Source organism: Crocuta crocuta, unplaced genomic scaffold (assembly GCF_008692635.1).
Source record: "Crocuta crocuta isolate KB4526 unplaced genomic scaffold, BGI_CrCroc_1.0 scaffold556, whole genome shotgun sequence".
Lineage (NCBI taxonomy): Eukaryota > Metazoa > Chordata > Mammalia > Carnivora > Hyaenidae > Crocuta > Crocuta crocuta.
This window is the reverse complement of record NW_027527436.1, coordinates 6,117,846-6,138,883: the sequence shown is the minus strand read 5'-3', so window position 1 is coordinate 6,138,883 and position 21,038 is coordinate 6,117,846. Positions and strand designations below refer to the sequence as shown.

General features: G+C 46.4%; 1 protein-coding gene across 1 annotated transcript in view; it reads left to right on the top strand.

The window, feature by feature from the left end:
- RAB3GAP2 (RAB3 GTPase activating non-catalytic protein subunit 2) overlaps positions 1–20,808 on the top strand; it is a 95,341-nt gene extending 74,533 nt beyond the window's left edge. The window contains exons 25-35 of the mRNA XM_077759817.1: positions 4,284–4,457; positions 4,561–4,667; positions 7,389–7,455; positions 9,613–9,683; positions 12,556–12,591; positions 13,739–13,813; positions 14,329–14,547; positions 17,654–17,743; positions 17,986–18,207; positions 19,298–19,456; positions 19,869–20,808. Of these exons, the coding sequence (XP_077615943.1) occupies positions 4,284–4,457; positions 4,561–4,667; positions 7,389–7,455; positions 9,613–9,683; positions 12,556–12,591; positions 13,739–13,813; positions 14,329–14,547; positions 17,654–17,743; positions 17,986–18,207; positions 19,298–19,456; positions 19,869–20,024 (1,376 nt within the window). The 3' untranslated portion in view covers positions 20,025–20,808. The remainder of the gene's footprint in view (positions 1–4,283; positions 4,458–4,560; positions 4,668–7,388; positions 7,456–9,612; positions 9,684–12,555; positions 12,592–13,738; positions 13,814–14,328; positions 14,548–17,653; positions 17,744–17,985; positions 18,208–19,297; positions 19,457–19,868) is intronic.
- Positions 20,809–21,038: the final 230 nt, after the last annotated feature.

Genomic DNA, 21,038 nt, shown 5'->3' with positions numbered 1-21,038 from the left:
CCCCCCACTGCTTTTCCCACCGTGGAAAGTCAGCTGTGGTCTCAAAGAGTGGTCAGAGAACCCTCTCTTTTCTGACTTCGTGCCTGCGGGAGGCTGGCTTTTCCTCCCGTACTTTAGCCAAAACAACAGATCACAGTGGATGGAAAGCAGAAGCTGATCGGAGATTCCAGATACAAGCTGGACAGTTGAAGGATTTGCAGAGACGTAGTGTTACTTCTCTCACTAAACGTCTTTTCTTGCTTTGGGGAATAGTTATTTCCGTAAAATATTATTAACACATAATAGTTTATTATTTGTATTTAAAAATGAATTAATGAAAATATTTAAAAATTTTATGTTTTAACTTCCAGTACCATAAATATCAATAAACATAACCCATAAGCTCAGGTTCTTTTGGGATTTTCAGTGATTTTTAAGCATTTAAGGAGATTTTGAGATGAGAGAGTCAAGAACTTATGGAACAAATATAAACTCTTAAACCTATTCCCTAAGAACTTTTGGCTTTGAATCCAACCCATTTTTCCATTTCTTGTTGCTTGATCATGGTTCGGATGAAGCAGCTGTGTGATTCCCCGTGTCCCGGGTCTGAGCCTGCCCTCCCCTTGCTGCTCCCTGCCCCCTCCTCCCATTGGGGGTGCTAAATTGCACGCCTCTCTCAAGGCCCACCTCAGATGCTACCTCTTCAAAGAAACTGCTCATGATCCACTAGCGGCAGATTTTCTGTTCTTCCTCCTAATTTCCACGGAACTTTACACCCTCTTCTGTGATTCATTACTTTCTACTCTCCTGCAGACATTGGGTTTCTCTGACCACAAGCCTCTTAAGTCATTAGCTGTCCTGGTGTACTTTCTTTTTACCAACAGCTGTTTCAGGCATTTGATACTGGAATGACTGTATTTCTGGATTTATAAATAAATATGCATATATTTATAGATTTTTATTTAGTTAACTTGTTTTCTCATGCTCTGTAAGACTTGTAAGCTTTGACCTGAGAGGCAGGCTTCCAGTTTGGCACATATTAAGGGGCCTGTGCAGCTGCTCTGAAGGAACATAGGCTATGGATGCCGTCTTGGTGCTCACCTTCTGCCTTGTCCCAGTTTGCCAGTATAACCCAGAAAGAGCTTATACACTTGTATGGAGCCCTGATTTTTGTGACTGCCACCCAGGGGGAACCTCAGGTCTCCTGACTCTGGTGGCCAGTGGGGTTGCTGTTTGTGGGCTTGCAGGACTGTATATATATGCATACTTTCAAAAGCTGATCCCTGAAGTTCTGGCTTTCAGTCAGCCCGAATCTAGGTGTTAGGATTCTCCCTTTGGGGACACTGGCAAATCTCAGGATGTCCTCAACTTCTGGAAGCTACTAAAAATATAATACGCTGCTTGGATAAGCACAGAGGCTTGAGAGCCAGCCAGTTGCTGAGGCAGGATTGAACGACAAGTGTCATCTCCTACACAAACCCACTCCTTTAGGACTAGGAGAGGGGGTTCATCTACTGTGTAGAAACCACAGAGAGTCAAGCATGATGAAGAAATAGAGATATTTCAAAACAATAAGATAAAACCTCAGGGAAAAAAAAGCTTTAATCAAATGGAGGTAAGTAATTGACCTGAGAAAAAGTAAAAAGTTATGATCATTAAAACGCTCACCAAACTGGGGAGAAGAATGGATGAATACAGGGATAACTTGAAGGAGATGGAAAATAAAGGAAAGTACCAAGTAGAAGTCACAGAGCTGAATGATACAGTAACTGAACTCCATGTCCACTACAGGGTTTCAACAGCAGACTAGATGAAGCAGAAGAAAGGACCTGTGAACTCAAAGACAGGACAGTGGAACCTAATCAGAGCAAAGACAGAAAATGAAAAAAAAAAAGTGAAGATAACTTTAGGGACTTAGGGGACAATATCAAAGGGGCTTCCAGAAGGAGAAATGAGAAAAGGGCAGGGATCTTAGCTGAAGAAAAAAAGAGCTAAAAACTTCTCTCACCTGGGGAACATCCAGTTCCACAAATTCCAGAAAGTTCCAAATAAGAGGAATCCAAGGACCCACATTAAGACAGATTAGAATTTAAAATGTGAAAAATTATTGACAAGGTGAGAATATTAAAAGCAGAAAGAGAAAAACAACTTGTTCTGTAAAAGGGAATCCCCATAGGACTGTCGGCAGAGTTTTCAGCAGAAAATTTTCAGGCCAGAGGGAGTTGCATGGTAGATTCAAAGTGCTGAAAGAAAAACATTTTCAACCAAGAACACTCTCCCTGGGAAGTTATCATTAAGAAGTGAGGGACAGATAGAGTTTTGTAGACAAGCAGAAGCTAAAGAAATTCTTCACCCCTAAATTGACCTTTCAAGAAATATTAAAGAGACTTTATAAGATGAAAAGAAAGAGCCCTAATTCTTAACAAGAACACATACGAAGGAATAAATCTCACTGGAAAGGTAAAATACATCACTTAGAAACCTTGTCTGAAGGCTAAAAGGCCATTATGAGAGGCACCTGGGTGGCTCAGTCAGTTAAGCATCCAGCTCTAGATTTTGACTCAGGTAATGATCTGGCTCGTTGAGTTTGCACCCCATGTCGGGCTCTGCACCAACATTGCAGAGCCTGCTTGAGATTCTCTCTCTTCCCCCATCTCTGCCCGTCTCCCACTCTCACACACACACACTCTCAAAATAAATAAACATTAAACAAACAAACCAAAAAAGACAAGGGATGCCTGAGTGGCTCAGTTGAGCATCTGACTTCAGCCCAGGTCATGCATGATTTTGCATCTGTGGGTTTGAGCCCTACGTTGGGCTCTGTGCTGACAGCTCAGAACCCCGGAGCCTGCTTTGGATTCTGTGTCCCCTTCTCTTCCAACCCCTCCCCTCATGCTCAGTCTCTCTGTCTCTCAAATAATAAAAATGTTTAAAAATTTTAAAAAGACAACTATGATTGTAATAGTTAAGGGATATGCAGGATAAAAAGATGTAAAACGTGACATCAGAAATATAAAATGGTAGGGGAGAGTGATAATGTTGAGATTTACAACAGGATCAAACTTGTTATCAACCTAGAATAGACTGTGACAGATACAAGTTGTTGTATCTAAGCTCATCGTAACCACAGAGCAAAAACCTATAGTAAATACACAAAAAAGAAAGGAAAGGGTTATATAAGCATATCACCAAAGAAAGGTATCGAGCCACAGAGGAAGAGAACACAGGAACAGAGGAACCATGAGAACAGCCAGAAAACCATTAAATGCCATAGATACACACCTATCCGTAAGTACTTTAATCATAAATGTACTAAATTCTCCAATGAAAAGACATAAGGTGCCTGAATGGACGAGAAAACAGAAAACGAGACCTATGTGCTGCCTAGAGACTCATTTTAGATGAAAGGACACAGAGACTGCAAGTGAAGGGAGGGGATGCAGATGGAAACCTTTCTTATTTATTTTTTAAAATTTACATAAATTAAAAAATATATATATTTAAATTGTATCTCATTACACTGTATGCTGCCACCTGCTGATAGTGTAGGCCCATCACTGTGATACTAACCTAAGCAGTATAATCAAGGGCTTGATTCTGGAATGAAAATTACCAAATAAATGATTTAGAAATCAGGCATAAAACATTAGAGCACCCACCACACAGGTTATATCTGAACAAAGAAGGAAGAAAGAAAAGGTTTTGGTGAGTTACAGAGGAGTGTGTAACTTCTTTTAGGTAGTCAGGACTCTCTGTCTCGAGTCTTTTTCAGTTTACATTTATAATTTCTTTGGACTATATCGATGACTGAAACTTGAGAGAGCATCATGTTTCTTAGACATGGCTAAGCTTTGCCCATAAATATTCCAAATAGACAAGTTAGTTGACTATTAAAAGGAATATGTTGCACTGAGAAGCCTAGACAAGTATTAGGCTGATCAGTTTCACTTACAACTAAGTGAAGGCGTTTTAAAGATGTACTCATCCCTTCGTCTGTGTCTGGTAAAGTGTATTTTGGATTTGTGGACATAGGTGTACACCTTTGGGTTTCTCTAATGTTTTATGGGAGTGTAGAGGTATCCCTACCTGCCGTCAGGGAGGGTGCAGGTATCCCACCTGCCGTCACAGGGTGAAGGGTAGGTAGTGGCACTGGTAAATTTCATGGCTTTTGGGGGGTTCACTCTCAGGTGCAGAACTGAATGTGGCACTTAGGTCTGTTCATAAGGAAATCCAGACCGTGCGCTGTGCTGGCTGACTTTGGCGAACACTGAATTTTCATTTTCTTTCTTGTCTCCACACCGTAGGTGGCATTGCCGATAGCGTAGCCAAGTGGATATTTAAGCAGGACCTCAGCCCTGAAGTGCTAAAACTGGCTAATGAGGACAGAGATGCAGAAAAGGGAGATGAACCCAAAGAAGGTATTAACAGAGGTTTATCTGAGGTGCCAGAGGTGGAGGTGAACCTAGGAGCCATACCAGGTAACGCAGGAACACGGAGGAATGCGCCGTCCAGAGAGGGGCACGTGGCTGAGTCTTTGTTAAGGAAACACTGCTCAGTGCGTCCCTCTCTTCTGGCTTTCAGACTTGCTGCACTCCGCCTACAGGCAGTTTCCCTGTAGCCTTGAGCTGGACGTGCTGCACGCGCACTGTTGCTGGGAGTATGTTGTCCAATGGAACAAAGACCCGGAGGTAAGATTCCCGCTCCTGCTGTCCTGTAAATTCTGTCGTGCGCTCACGCGGTGCCCCCGTGGGAACATGTAATTCGCTGGCTTACTGGGAACACGGGGCTTTCCCCTTTGGAACGCCCCGCACGAGGGGGCCCTTTTCATGCGTTGTCTCTTACAGTCCTCATGGAAAACCTGCGCGCTGGGGACGTTGCCGTGATCCCCACTCTAGAGAAAACAAGAGCTCAGAGAAGTTCCGTCCCACGTCCCAGACTCCCTGTCCGGTCAGAGTTTGGGCCAGGGTTTAAGCCTGGGTTTCTCTGTCTTTAAAGCCAGTGCGTTTTGCCCCCCTGCTGGTTAGGCTGTGATAAGTAGAGTTATTTCCTTTTGAATTCGTACAGGAGACAGCACCCACCCAATAGAAGATGTTTAACGTTGTAGTCCTTGTGATAGAAGCCGGGGGGGAAAGATCCTGCTTGTTTAGAAAGCCCGTATTTGTCACATCTCTTAAGTTTGTCTAGAAGAAAAATCAAAGTTCTGTCCGAGGCTGACTCTAGTCCAGGGTTAGCCATGCTGCCCTTTCACCTCTCTGCTGGGACGTCGTTTTCTCCTACTCGGGGAGCCCCCTCTCTCCTGGCACATTCGCTGTCTGGAAGCAGAATGGGGAGAAGGGCCCCAAGCCGGGGGACGGGAGTCCTGGATTTGGGTCCCAGATGTGTGGCTGACAAGTGTCTGGGTTCGGGCAAGTCACTGAATCTCTGGACCAGTTTTTTTCTCCTGCCACCTCTTTTTTTTTTTTTTTTTTTTAAATGAAGGTGCCAGTCCTTCAGGATTGACGCCAGGATCAAGTAAGATGTAAAACCATAGGACTGGACATTCCTCTTTTGCCAATAAGTCCTTCGTGTAGGTCCCCCTGGTCAGCGCTCTGGGAAGTGACGCCCCTCAGAGCAAAGCACCTTATCGCCCTTGCGTCAGGTTGCACTTTTGAAGAAGCATCTCGCTGCTGAGTTAATTCACACCAGTGCTTGAATGCTAATGATACTCTCCCTCTGAAAAAAAATGGTCTTTAATACATAAAATGCTTTAAGCAAAGGAATCGTCTTTGGTCAACTAAACCTTGACCAAAAAGCGATTTTAGGACAGCGGACCCTCGTGTTGCCCCGTGAGTCACCCTCTTCTGTGGACCTCTCTGCGGCTTGAGTGATCACTGTGTTTGGGCTCTCTCCTTCCATGGAATATTTTTCTTACATGAAAAAATAATGTTAGGGCTGTAGTGGGGACATAATAATTTCTAAAATATGAATAAATTCCAGATTCAGGTCATAGAAGGTGATATTTAGGAAAACTGTTTTTGGGGCGCCTGGGTGGCTCAGTTGGTTAAGCACCGACTTCGGCTCTGGTCATGATCTCATGGTTCATGAGGTCGAGCCCCGCATCGGGCTCTATGTTGAGAGCTAAGAGCCTGGAACCTGCTTTGGATTCTGTTTCCCTCTCTGTGTAGCTCTCTCCTGTCTCTCTGTCTCTCTCAAAAATAAATAAACATTAAAAAAAAACAACAGCCCTGTTTTTACATCATTCATTATAAACCAAAGGCAGCTTGCAGAGTGGACCCAGAGCTGAGGTCAAGGCCATTGCCACTATTACTAGCTGTATGATCTCTGGGAACATTTCTGAACCCTTTGTTCTCGATTTTTACATGAGGACCGTAGTTACCTCAGAGGGCCATGACAATTTGTAGAGAAAACGCATGCACAGCGCCTGACGTTTTGATTAATGTTATCATTGTCTATTGAAAATGTTTACATTGCNAGAAAGAGAAAGCACAAGAAGGGCAGAGAGAGAGAGAGAGAGAGAGAGAGAATGAATGAATCTTAAGCAGGTTCCACACTCAGTGCAGAGCCCAATGCGGGGGGCGCAGTCTCCTTACCCTGAGGTCATGACCTGAGCCAAAATCAAGAGGTTGGACAATCAACCGACTGAGCCACCAGGCACCCCACCTTCGGGAAATTTCTAACACCAGTATGTGTTAGCAAAAGGCGATAGATTTAATCTTCGTACAGGCCATATAGTTACTGAGCAAAGATCGGGATAATTTTATCGGTTTTACGTGCTGTATTTGAGTGTTAATATGTAAGCAACTACCTCGATTGGAAGGTTGACTTTCAGACATTCCCTTCTGATAGGTCGTGTTTCGCTTCACTGCTTGGTTTTCCACCTTGACACGTATCCCCGACATACTATATAATTTACACGCCATGTTCAATTTGCTCCCTTGCTGCGATGTAACCACAGTGGTCACATTCCCCAAGGATTTGGGTCTGTTCATTACAGTATCTCTCGCATCTCAGACACCCTGCTGCGAGGTAGTTGCTCAGTAAATATGTGGTAAAGAATTAGTAAATGATATTTGCAAAGAAGTAAACCCATTGTTTTCACATCTGTGTAAAAATTCAAGTACTTATTAGAGAAGATACTGCTGTTATATACAAACAACAGTAAATTTTGATTCCAGATGTCGGCATATATGACCTGGGGGTTTCTAGGAATCAATCATTATGTGAATTTGCAAGAGACCATTGACACTATCTTATGAAAAATTACTTCTTACCTAATGATTTCATGTTTTTATCACAGCATTCTTGGGTAGCTTTATGCAGAAATGTGTGTAAAAAGTCACCATGTGTATTTGAAACATCTGTTAAATGATACCTCTTTTTCTCTCTCTCTTTTTCTTTCTGTATGTAAGGAAGCACGTTTTTTCGTTAGGTCAATAGAACACTTGAAGCACATCGTTAATGCACATGTTCAGAATGGTAAGTAAATAGGCATTAAAAACATAACTGGTTGATTCAAAAGAAGCGGGAATCTTTAAGTTCACATCCTGTTAAACTTTTATTTGATAGCTGCAATCTAACGTGTAATTGTGAGTGTGTATCGTGACGGGGAAAGTGCTGGCTGTTTGAACTGCCGGGAGAACCGCTCTCCAGAAGTGGGGGTGGGGGGTGAGGCTGCTGGCAGTAATTCTCCCCTTCTGTCCCCGCCCCTCAGTTTCCCAGTCGACTGCTGTTAAACCGCTGATTTTCATTTTTGGCCCCAGGATGATGAGGAAAGAGGGATGGGCTTCTGAGCACTGCAGTTCTCATGAAAAAATTAGGTAGCCAGGAGCCTAATAATATCATACCCTACAGAATACCTTGTGCTTTTTTTTTTTTAAGTTCATTTATTTTGAAAGAGTGCACAAGAGAGTGAGTGGGGTGGGGGTGGGGTGCAGAGAGAGAGAAAGAGAATCCTTAGCAGGCCCTGCACTGTCAGCAAAGAGCCTGACACAGGGCTCAGTCTCACGAACTGGGAGGTCCTGGCCTGAGCTGAAATCAGGAGGCGGATGCCGAACCGACAGCCACCGGGTGCCCCTTGTGCTTCTTCCAATACAGATGACTATTCTCAATTGGCCGCTGTACCGTGGGGACTGCTGATGTCTCCTTGAAAAAAATGTCACAAATTGTTGTAGGAAAATTGTAAACAGGCTGCTGTTTCCATTAAGTAGATAGATGGGTTTCCCTGGAAGAATAAATGGAGGCGCTCAGAACAAGGGCACTTATTTTACCAAGTAAGTGGGGAAACTGCGTGTTGGGCCACGTAAGAGGGAGGCGTCATCTTGAGGTCCGTGCAGTGAATTTTAGAGAAGCTTCTTGTTTCTTCTAGACCGGCACCAGCACCTTCCAGGTGGTATGACGTCAAGTTGCAGAAATCCTAAAATGTCTTATTTTGTGTGAAGGGAACTTCAGCATTTTCTTTATTCGTCTTAGATCTGACCTTCTTCATAAGAGAACTGACTCATTTGGAAAATAAGGTCTCTATAGAATTCTATCCTTACTGATAAAATGAAGTCACTGCTAACTTCAGGCCAGTATTTCTTTAGGAACTTACCCGTTTATACAGTGAGTCGGCTTCCTGGCTTCTCACCCCTACATACAGGAGCAGCCAAGTGGGTAGTGATGACCGCATCCGAAATGTCGTGTTTAAGTTGCCTAATTGACAGCTGTTTCGGACATCAGGATGCCATGGTTTATCGTATATGGAAGTATGCTGCCCACATTTCTTGCTTGGTGCTTTTGTATTGTTTTCTCTTTTAATAGCTCTTTACATGTCACTTTGGTGGTTGCTTATGAAAAAAATCAATTTTGGGCACGGGGCTGTTTCTCCTATTTGGCTGCTTTGAATAAAGCTGCCCTCAGCGCTCCCGTACTGTCTTCGTGTTCATTCGTGCAGCAGTCACGGGGCCATACGGTGGGCACGCAGTTACTTAGTAGATATGACCAAGCAATTTTCCAAGTGCTTTTACTAATTTATGATGCCCCCAGCACTCTGAGCATTCCCGTTGTTTCCACACCCTCCCAACACTTGCACTGTCGTTAAAAGCAATGTTAGTCTCTGTGGGCGCCCGGGTGGCTCCGTCGGTTAAGCGTCCGACTTCAGCTCAGGTCATGATCTCCTAGTTCGTGGGTTCAAGCTCCGTGTCGGGTCTGGTGCTGACAACTCGGAGCCTGGAGCCTGCTTTGGATTCAGTGTCTCCCCCTCTCTCTGCCCCCCTGCCCCCTGCTTGTGCTCTGTTTCTCAAAAATAAGTAAACGTTAAAAAATAATTAAAAAGCCAAACAATTTTGCCGTTGTGTTTATGTAATGATATTTCCTCGTGATTTTACTTTGTATTTCTCTGAGAACTAATGATGTGGCTCTTTTCTTGTACTTATTAGCCATTTGGATGTCCTCTTACGCAGCTCAGTTCTGAATGTTGTTGAAGATAAAGGTTATTGTTAACTTTATAACTGATACGTAAGATGTGAGAGACGATTTGTAAATAAGTAAATAGCCCAAATAGCGTCATACACTTGAAGAAGACAGTACTTTATTTGGTGTGGTAAAAGGAAAAATAGATAAGCTTCCTACTTACTACTTTCCCATGCTCCCTAGGAATTGCACTGATGATGTGGAACACGTTCTTGGTTAAAAGATTTTCTGCTGCCACCTACTTGATGGATAAGGTGAGGTAGTTTTAAATGTCATATACTTGTTTATTTTGTTCCCTTAACTGATTACTATTAGAAAGATTATTTACAAGGGGCCTTGTCAGACTATTTTTTATTTGAGATTACATTTTACTCATGCTCACTTAAACGGAATTCCCATGCTGGCATTTTGGTGACCTGGAGAAGAACCCCAGATCCTTGAGCGTAATTTACTTTCTCGTAAGCAAAGAGGGTAGGACTCGTGGTTGATTCAGGGAAGGATTTGCACTTTTCTTTCTTAATGTTTATTTTGATAAAAAGAGAGGATGCGTGGGGGAGGGAGCAGAGAGGGAGAGAGAGAGAGGGTGGGAGGGAAGGGGGGAGGGGGGGAGAGANGAGAGAGAGAGAGAGAGAGAGAAAGAGAGAGAGAGAGAGAGAGAGAGAGAGAGAGAGACCGAGACCCAAGCAGGCTCCTTGCTCACCACAAGCTGGACACAGAGCTCGATCTCAGGACTGCAAGATTACGACCTAAGCCAAAACCAGGAGTTGGACACACCTACCCGACTGAGCACCCAGGTGCCTTACATCTTATTTTTTAAATCTTTTTTTTTTTTTTTAAGTTTTTTTACTTCTTTTGAGAGAGAGAGGGAAGGAGAGAGCGAGTGAGCACATGAGCAGGGGAGGGGCAGAGAGGGAGGGAGACAGAATCCCAGGCAGGTTCAGCCCTGTCTGCACAGAGCCCAGTCTGGGACTTGAACCCAAACCACGAGGTCATGACCTGAGCTAAAATCAGAGTGTACACACGTATAGTTGCTCATCAGTCTTTGGATGTAGGGCCAAGGTATTTCCTGTGGACAGCACTGCCTTCCTACTCTGGTTTTCCTACGTGAACCTCACCCCTAATGCCTTGCCTGTGATTTCTAGATCCTGATTCTTTACAGTTTGTGATGCAGTCCGAGTGCAGAGTCTTGAGATTTTATAATTTCTGCCCTCCTCTTTGTAGCTGTTCCCTCTGATCTGGTAGACGTCAGTGTTAAATCTCCATAAATCTTTTTAAAGCATTCAACCCCGTATTTAGATAAACAACTCCCTTTATTTCCTTATGTTTTATCAGTTATCTAAATAAGTTCGTAATTACGACATTACATATCTCAGGCAGCATAAGCAGCCTTGGGGGCAAACCTAGCGCGCAGGCTTAGACGGTAGCCTGTGGAGCAGAGGCGGGCGCCTGCTGACCCCCTGCCCCCACGCCGGGCCGCCGTCACTGTCCCCAGGCCTGTCCAGAAGGGAGGCTCCGCGGTTACGCGGCTGTCAGGAGAGGGCCCACCGTGATTACAACGTGTTCTTTCTGCTGTTCGGTGACAGACGTTCCTAAACCATGAGCAGCGCTACATTCAGACCCACTTTGGGCCACAGCTCCTGTCACCGGTAACATGTTTTTCTAGTTCAGCCTGTTTTTCCCTGTGTGCGCACCTTCCTTGCCTGCTTACACGTGTCTTTTTTGAGACTCACTCCCGTGGCCTTTCCGATCCTGTTCTGTTCACCCGCACCTCCGATCACTGCTCTTTGGGGAAAACAGTAACACAGGAGTTGTGTGTGTTACTGCTTAGCATTCTAGCACTCTCCCAGCCCCGGTCACGCTTCTGCCTCGCGGCCTGGATTTGAATTTCTTACACAGTCCTGAACGCAGAGGCAGAGTTTGGATGATTCATTCGCCAGGTACTTATTATAAGTATCTCTTCTGTGCCATGGACTGTGCTAATAAGTTCTGTGGTCGCGGAGCTAAAAGCCCCCGTCCCTGCTCTCCGGGGACTCCCAGGCTGCAAGGAACGTGGGCTGCGTTTGGAGAGGAGACGAGGAAGTAAGTAACAGGCCCGAGGGAGGGCTTCTGAGCTGAAGTTTGGAGACCAGTGCGTATGAAGCAGTAGGTGAGAAAAAAAGGCGTAACGACAGAAAGTCCTGGGGACAGGAGGCCGTGTGTTCAAGTCAGAGCTGCGAGTAGCTTTGTGTGCTTGAAGCGCAGGCTGTCGGAAGGTACGGGAAGCAGAGCAGGAGTATTTCCCGGGTAGGCTCTGGGTCTGGGGTTTTCTGATGATACGTGTAGACCGCTTAGTATAGGCACATACGGTAAGGCTAAGGGCTCGTCAGTGGTGGCTCGTATTTTGTCTTGGAGACATGGGACAGCTTGAAGCAGAGGAATGAGAGGTTCAGATTCGCATCTTAAAGGATGCTTCTGGCAACAGGCTGAAATATGTTGGGACTGGGACAGGCTGGGCTTGGTTGTGTGAAGGCCATTGCTGTGATCTCAGCAAGAGGCAACGAGGTGAAGAGGCCTTTGTGCCCCCGGTACTTAGCACTGTGAATTCTTACCAAGGAATGTTCCTGAAGAGCGGAACGCCCGTGTCCCACGTCTCACCATGTGTAATGTAAAGTGCACAGTAGAATCAAAGACTTACTGAATCGAGAAAATCACCGTGTTCTGAGCTAGGAATTTAGCTTCTGTCTGCATTAGGTTGTCTCTCCTCCTTTCTGATCATTTTTTAAATGATCATGTGTCTTTATCAACAAGAAAAATTCTTAGCTGCTCTTTATTCATAACCTTGAGTTTTGTTCTGGGTTTGAAGGCAACACAGTTATTCCATTGTACAAATTGAGGACCAGATTTTTAGAGTTCTTTTTATTTAGTAGTTCAAAAATACTTATTTTTGAAAGGATTATTTGTGAGCCCAATGTGGTCTGTTTTTCATATTTTTAACTGCATTGCATTGCTACACATGAGCAGAACCAACATTTATTTATAGCTCAATTTGTTTTTTAAATTTGTTCACTTTTTATCTCCTGTACCATACTAATGCCTTTTTATTTAACTTGTTAAATAAGTATAGTATTTTGTGTCCTTTTATCTTAGGTTGGAAAATCACCAAAGGATAGGTTGTGCCGAAGGGTAAGTGAACCTCCTTCAACTGGGTGTCCTGGTGTTCATCCTGTGCTTTATGTAAGTGCCTTGTTCATTGCAGGCTGGGGTGAACTTTGCCTTTTTTGCCATTTTGATGACCTGTCAGGTGATAAGAAAAATGGAAAGGGAATACGATACGAAGGAAGCTGGTCATGAGCCATGGCCGACTCTAATTTACCTTCCCAGGCCGTCAGTGATCACAGGGTGTCCTCGTCCCCGGACCGCGGCCAGGAGGGGGCGTGCTGGCCCGGCTGCGCCTCCTCACGGCACCAGCCGGTATCCCACCGAGGCAGATTCCTGAGTGAAACGTGGCCACCTTTATGGTCCTAACCGTTGTACACATAGTCCTAAGTGACGTGCCAGCCCCTGGCTACTGGGCTTCTATTTGAGGCCAGTGGTTAACAGTGCAGACATCTGCTCGAAGCTTTGAAATATTCTTACCCCAGCACCGTCCTTAGGAATAACGGGACACATGAACCTGGCCTTCTAGGCCTGGAACCCTGAAAAGCCACCACTGTTTGGAGAGCGGCTCTGTGCCTGCAGTTACAGCTGCGTGCACGCACTCGGGGTCACGCAGGATGCGATGGACTTGGTGGTCAGGTGCTTATGTTGACTCCAGGCAGCGGACCTTTAGGTTGATCTGGAGTCAGCGGGAATGACCCGTCGCACACAGCATGAGTCTGGTGTTCAGTTCACAGGCTTGAGGATTCGGGTTTTGTTGACAGGGTTTGGTTCAGTCCCTGAAGGGCGCTCCGAACCTAGAGCAGGCGGTTTCCCCACAGCTTCTCAGGGTGGGCTGTCGAGTGTGCGTCTTCCCTGTGCCGGGATTACGTGGCCGTCACATGCCTTAGTGAGCCTGCCCACGAGCAGAGTGGCATCTGAAGGCATCTGATGACACCATGTCTTTCAGCACACAAGGAACACTAACTTCCATGAAGTTGATAGCAGTGCAGTCTTTTTTAAAGCCTAATTTTAAAATTAGTTGAAGCTGAAGAAAGGAATGTGTCAGTGTCTTGACTTTCAAAGTCTTGCCTGTTCAGTGTGGACAGTTGCAAAGGTCTGTTTTTTATGTTCCTGATAGTGGCTGTAGCAGCTTTGCCGCTGGCACTCATCGTATCCCTTTTTAAAAAAACAGGATGTGGGGATGAGCGACACAGCAATGACCTCTTTCCTTGGCTCCTGCTTGGATCTTCTTCAGACTTTAATGGAGGTAAAAGAGGCGTATTTTCATTCTGAACTGTCTCTATGATATTAAGTGTTTTTATTTAAAAAAAAATTTTTTAATGTATGTTTATTTTTGAGAGAGAGAAATAGCGTGAGCAGGGGAGGGGCAGAGAGAGAGGGAGACACAGAATTGGAAGCAGGCTCCAGGCTCTGAGCTGTCAGCACAGAGCCTGACACAGGGCTCGAACTCACGAACCCGGAGATCATGACCTGAACGGAAGTTGGATACTTAATGGGACTGAGCCACCCAGGTGCCCCTAAATGTTTAAAAATCATTGGACTTGAAGGACTACAGAAAAAAGTTTTTTCATCTACTCGTTTCTTAATTTTGACTTAAGCGCCCAAAATAGTGGTTTCTTAGAAAGGATTAGATTCTTTGTTGTTGTACTTTGGAGGTGCGGGGAGAAAAGGAGTTTGTACTTCCCCACTGGTAAGCTTATTAAGACCTTTGCAAGCTGTGATGTCTCCAGCTCTGAACACAGTTCTGTGTGCTGACTGCAGGCTGACATCAGCAGGGATGAAATGCAGGCGCCCGCCCTGGGTATGGAGGACGCGTGGCTCGCTGTCGAGGGGCCCATCTCAATCGTGGAGCTGGCCTTCGAGCAGAAACACATCCACTACCCGCTGGTGGAGCACCACTCTGTCCTGTGCTCCATCCTGTACGCCATCATGAGGTTTTCCCTGAAAACTGTGAAGCCGCTTTCACTCTTTGATAGTAAAGTAAGTCCCTCCGATGAGCCCTGAGCCAAGGGCCTCGCACGACACTGAGCGGGACTCGCCTGTCGTACCGGAAGTTGCTCAGCACTTGTGTGACTCCGTGGGGTCCTGTCTGTGGGGCTGTCTGCACGCACCGTTTCCCGCTGTTGCCGCCAGATTGCCTGCTCGTGGAATTCGAGTTCGGTGTCCGCCCGCGCGGCTGCCTGCTGCTCCTCACGGAGCTGGTTTCCCCCCTCGTCCGCCCCCAGGCCTGGCCTGCGCCCTGGTTTCGAAGCTTGCGTTTCTGTTGAATGTGTCTCTCCGCACGTGCAGTGCGACTCCAGACACCTCACGTCTCAGATCTGCCTCGAGCCCGCACCCGCACCCTGCCCTTGACCTCCGCTGCCGTCCCCCTGATCCCCGGCGGGGACGGGAAACCTCTGTCTCCCCTTCGAGGTCCCCAGTGACAGTCGCTCTGGATCCTTCCTGAAACCGCCGCCGTCCATTGCTCTCCACCACCCAGTTCAGGCCGCCTCGTCTTTCGCTCGCTCTCCGTCCAGTCTGCCTTTCCAGAACGCGGGTTACTCAGGCCAGAGCAGGCCGACGTGGTCCACGCAGCCGGAGATGAGCGTCAGAGTGCGGGTGGTTGGCCAGCGTCACTGCTTAGCGTTTTAGGGACAGAAGTGGAGTTGGGGACCACCGCTTAGCCTTGTGGGAAAGGGGTATATTTTACCCCGAGACTCGTGCTTAGGAGGCGCAGCTGGACTCGGGGGGCTTCCCTTCGGGCNCCCCCCTCCCACCCCAGCTGTTCCCCCCTCCGCAGCTGCCTCTGTGCCCAGCGACTACTGACTCCCCTCCCTGTGAGAAGTAGACACTTTTACCTCTTCTCACTGTGGTCCGTCTTCTTAGCCCGTGGTTTCGCCAGTTGCTGAGTGTTGTCCCTTAAGTGTCACCTCTTCCCGGTCCTGGTCTGCACTCCGTAACTTACCACTCTAGGCTGTTCCCCCGTCTGTGCCCCGCCTGGCACAGCAGCCCGGGAAATGTTTAATGGATTTGTAATTAAGGAGATGTAGAGCGGAGTCCCGCTGCTGGGCAGGATGCAGAGGGGAGACCAGCGACAGCGCGGAGCTGCTGAGGGTGTGGACCCAGAGAAGAGGGAGTCGTGGGGGGTCTGGGGGAGTCCGGACCCCGAGGACAGGCTGGGAATAGCACTGCAGGAGACAGAGGGGGTCCCAGGTCCATGAGCTTCCAAGCCCATTTAGAGGGGTTGGGATATGTGGAGTTAGAGAGTAAATGTAAACAGAAATAACTGTGTTTTAAGAAATTTAACATTTAAATCCCAGTAGTTGACCTCTGAAAGGTAGAAGTCTGAGGACAGATTTTCCTCTTCCTCATAAAATAACATTATATAATTTTTACATTTGTAAACAGATTTTGTATGAATGTTTATAGCTTGGAGTTTGAAAAACACAGTAAATTTTTTAAGAAAAACCAAAAACAGGGTGCCTAGTTCAGTACTCAGCCAGGGAGCTCGGGAGACCGGAGCGCGTCTGGAATTAGCCCGGCGGGGACACCAGTCCCGGCCCAGATCGCGCCACGCGGCCCCGAGACAGCGGTGTGACTCCCACATGCAGACAGGCACTGGGGTTTGGCCAGTGAAACCGAATCCTGGCTCTGCCATTTCCTAGCGAGTCTTTCCAAGCTGCTCCCGGCCTCAGTTTCTTATTCCGAAGTGATGATTCTAGTACCTACCTTATGGTTGTTCTGAGGGTGAAGACTTAAGAAGTGCTGAGCGGTGTCGAGAGCGTGGAAGACAGTAAATGGCGCTGTGCTAGTTGTGCATTCGTGTCCCCACCCCGGAGACTCTCACCTACAAGAGACCCTCATCACAGCTGAGACGGCCGGCGGAAGCTAGAGTCACAAGTTGTGAGGGAGTTTGTGGACAGTCAGTCAGTGACGCCTGTAACACAGGGCGCTGCCCTAGGAAGTCGGCTGTGTCTCCTCGCTGGAGGAGGAGCAGCTTTCTCCCTATTGGCAGTCACACCGTAGATAACCTGTCGGTCTAGAACACACGTTAGAAGGTCCCGGTGATGACTGTGTGCAGGTGAACCCGGAGGGCAGTGCGGGCCTGGGGCTAGAAGCTGGGTCTTTGCAACTTCCGAAGGCCAGTGTGCTTGGCCGTGTGTTACGTTTCCTTCCGAGGAACTTCGGAAACCCAGCTTTCTGATGTTCTGCTTTGCCGTTTCAGACACACATCTGTTCTCTTAAAGAACGTGTTTTCATGGGGTTGAACAAGTGTTTTTTTTAATGTTTTATTCTCTTCTGAGAGAGAGAGAGAGAGACCGTGTGAGCAGGGGAGGGTCAGAGAGAGAGGGAGTCACAGACTGAAACAGGCTCCAGGCTCTGAGCTGGCTGTCAGCACAGAGCCCGATGCAGGAATCGAACCCATGAACTGTGAGATCATGACCTGAGCCGAAGTCAGAGGCTTAACAGACTGAGCCACCCAGGAGCCCCACAAGTGTTTTTAAAAGAATTCAGAGTACACACACGTCTTAGTTATTACTGTGTAACAAATTATCTAAAAATTTAGTGGTTGAAAACAAACATTTACTGCCATTTTTCTGGGTCAGGAATCTGGGTCCCCCACCTTAGGTGACTCTGGCTTAAAGTCTTTCACGTCTGCAGGTAGGGTTTTAGCCAGGGCGCAGCCCCATCTCAGGCCCAGCTGGGGTGGACACGGGAGGGCCGCTTGCAGCTTCCACGACTGCTGTGGCCACTGGCTTCCCTCAGCGTGAGTACAAGCACCCGAACCTTGTACTCCCAGTGAGGTGCTAATAACATCTCTGCTCATCCACCAGCAGCGAGTCCAGCCCACGCTCAGGGGCAGGGGGTTGATTACCCAAGGCCTGCATGCCAGGAGGAGGGGGCGGATCACAGCTTACATTCTGCCTACTGTTTACCTGATATTTCTTATCAAAACTAAGTGAATAAAATTCTGAAATTTTACTGTTCAGGAAGAAAAGTCAACCATCAGTTATTCATTAAATGATTACATTTTTAAATCTTTTGTCTTGCCTTTAATAGTAATCCATACTCATCAGGCTTTTTTTTATCTTTTCTTTCTCTTCAGGGGAAGAATGCATTTTTCAAAGACCTAACTTCAATTCAGTTACTACCTAGTGGGGAAATGGATCCAAATTTTATTTCCGTACGACAACAGGTAAATTACAATTACTGGCTTTTGTTTTTGTTTCTCAGAAAATAATAGTAAATAAACAGTGTAACTGGTCTTAAAGGATATGCCCACTTCCAAGGTGTTCTTGAGAGTGGTTTTTCCTTTCAGGTATATGTTCCTCTCTGACAATTAATTGTAACGGAAAAGCTACCCAAACCGTTACTTTGATTTAGCCCATGTTCCGATGAGATCACTAATCGCGCTCTGCGCCCTTCTCTGCTTTTGAGTTCTTACTGAAAGTCGTCAGTGCAGCCGTCCAGGCCCAGCATTCAGCCGTGAAGGACAGAGAGTCCTCAGAAGAGGCACCAACCACTCCCTTTGGGAAAGACCAAGATTGGCCGGTTCTGGCCGTGGACTTGGCTCATCACCTTCAAGTTAGTGAAGATGTTGTCCGAAGGCATTACGTGGGGGAACTCTACAACTATGGAGTTGACCACTTAGGAGAAGAGGTACTGTCACCCTAGGAGTGTGAGGTGGGGGCTCAAGTGAGAAAATTTATAGCTGGAGTAAAGAATCAGCAAAGTCTCCTATTGCTTTTTGCTTTGCTTTTTGTTAGAACTACTGGGCGCAAAAACAAAAGAATATTAAAACATGAAGGTGTCATCGGTTGCCTGTTTCTGAGTTAAGAGACTCCTCTGGGGTGTCAGGCCCGTTCTATGCCAAGGGCACAACAGTGAACACCACACACCAGATCCCTTCCTTGTGGGCTTGCGAGGCTGCCGGCCGGAGACAGCACGCCGGCTTCGGTCCTGAGGGATAAGCACCGTGACGAGCAGGCGCTCCTACAGCACGGTGGTCGGGGGGACGTGGGAACCGAGCCCGAGGGCAGTTTGCGGCAGGGTAGCGCCAAGTGCAAGGTCTTGTAGGGGGCCTGGCTTGGTGGCGCGCAGGCCCAGAAGGGCCAGCGTGGGGGACCGAACACAGCACTGAGGGATGAAGTCGGAGACGAGGTGGGAGGTTGGCAGGGGCCAGATCACGTCTCGTAGCTCATGGTGATTCAAAGTATGTTCAGAAGCCACGAGAAGGTTTTAAGCAGTCATGATGTGAGTTTAATTCCCCTTCCTTACCAGAAATTAAAAAATGACTCTTCTAGTCATGTTGAATTAAAAAATCCTGGGGAAAGAGGCACCTGGGTGGCTCAGTCAGTTAAGCGTCCGACTTCAGCTCAGGTCATGATCTCGTGGTCTGTGAGTTCCAGCCCCATGTTGGGCTCTGTGCTGACAGCTCAGAGCCTGGAGCCTGCTTCCGATTCTGTGTCCCCACCTCTCTCTGCCCTTCCCCCACTCATGCTCTGTCTTGCTCTCTCAAAAATAAATGTTAAAAAAATTTTTTTATATAAGAAAAATTACAGGAAAAGAAAAATTAGGTGATGAGCAGAAATTTGGATTTTGAATGCTATATTTGATTTGGACTTTTTTTTGGTTGTATACATGGCCACCACCCACAACTGAGTAAGAATCTCTTCGCTGGCAAAGCCTTTCCTAGAGTAAATAAATCTGTTAGCTCTTACGATACGTTTGTCTGTGTTCATCTCCTCAGGCCATTCTCCAGGTTCATGACAAAGAGGTCCTCGCCTCTCAGCTGCTGGTGTTAACAGGGCAGAGACTGGCCCACGCGCTTCTCCACACGCAGACAAAAGAAGGCATGGAGCTGCTGGCCCGACTCCCACCCACGCTCTGCACCTGGCTGAAAGCGATGGTAAGTACGAGGGAGTGAGATCGATGGGGCCGCTGGATGTCATCTCTCTGTTTTATTGAGAGAGAGAGCGCGCGTGCGCGAGAGCAAGCGGGGGAGGGGCAGAGAGAATCCCAGGCAGGCTCTGGGCGGTCGGTGTAGAGCCCGACATGGGGCTCCAGCTCACAAACTGTGAGATCATGACCTGAGCCGAAATCGAGTTGGACGCTTATCCAGCTGAGCCACCCATGCACCCTTGGATGTTTTCCTAAATGCATATTTAAAACAACAGTTAAGGAGAAAATTTAAATTACAAGTTTAACTTAGGTCCAAAGAAAAGCATTCTTCCTAGGAAAGAACAACTCTGGTAACTCGTACGTGACTGACAGTTACTGCCGGGTAGGACTGACGGGTTATTTTTGTGCCCCATTTGCAGAACCCCCAAGATCTTCAAAACACAGAAGTGCCAATCGCAACAACAGCCAAACTAGTACATAAAGTAATCGAGCTTTTACCAGAAAACCACGGGCAGTACAGTCTAGCCTTACACCTCATTGAAGCTGTGGAAGCCATATCTCTTCCTCCTTTATGACACGTAGCTACTGAAAACAGTCTACAGTTGTGTGACTAGAACTACATGAATTAGTGCATGGTAACTTTCCATAGTAAGATCTGGAATTTTATGGAGGGAGTACATCTTTTTTCTTTTGTAAAATAAAACTACATACTACTTTTAAAAGTGCGGTTCTGGCTGAATCTACTCCTTTCGTTAATACTGAAGATAAAGTATAAACAAGTATCAATTATACTATTAATTACTAACAGATGTTTTTCTGTTTCTTTCGAATTTAAGCACTTTAAGTAGCTTTATTGGTAAACTTTGCTATTTCAAATGGGTTATAATTTACAGATTATGTTATTATCAGATTCTATATTTTGTACTCGAAATGTTATTGTAATTAAATTTAAATGTGTCCATGTACAGTCCCCATCAGTAAAGTTAGGGAACCTCCCACTCGCTTTTGTTGGCGCGCTCCCGTCCCCCGTCCCGGGCCGCTCCCCGGAGCTCTGGATGCGCCGGGCTCTCTCCCAGAGGTTACGCTGCCGCCACCGGAGGATGACCTTGCCTCGGAGAAGGAACGGGTTCGAGATCATCACATTCGTCAGAAGGGACCCTAAACAGAACCCTCAACCTGCTGTACTTGCCAAAAGTGAGACTCTGAGATGCAGGCAACGCAGCACAATTAATTACAGTGTAAGCTGAGATTTACTTTTTGCCAAGATTCAAAGTTGTATCCACATCAGGTAATTGTAAAAATGTATTATTATCTTGTAAAATTTATGTTTAAAAAAAGGCAAAGATGCTAAAAATTTAAGTCCAACTGTATTTTTCCTAAGTGTGTTTAGAAATGTCTGCTTCTGGGATATGGTAATGTTATCTGTTCTTGGGAACAGCATGCAAAAGGCTCAGTGATACTACGGCTTTGCAAACCTACCTCACAGCTGGGTGGAGAGAATACGGTAATTTTGTACCTAGAGTGCCTAGTGCAGGCCAAGTGCTGAAGAATTACTTGTTGATTAAAACCAGATTAACCAAAACTCTGTA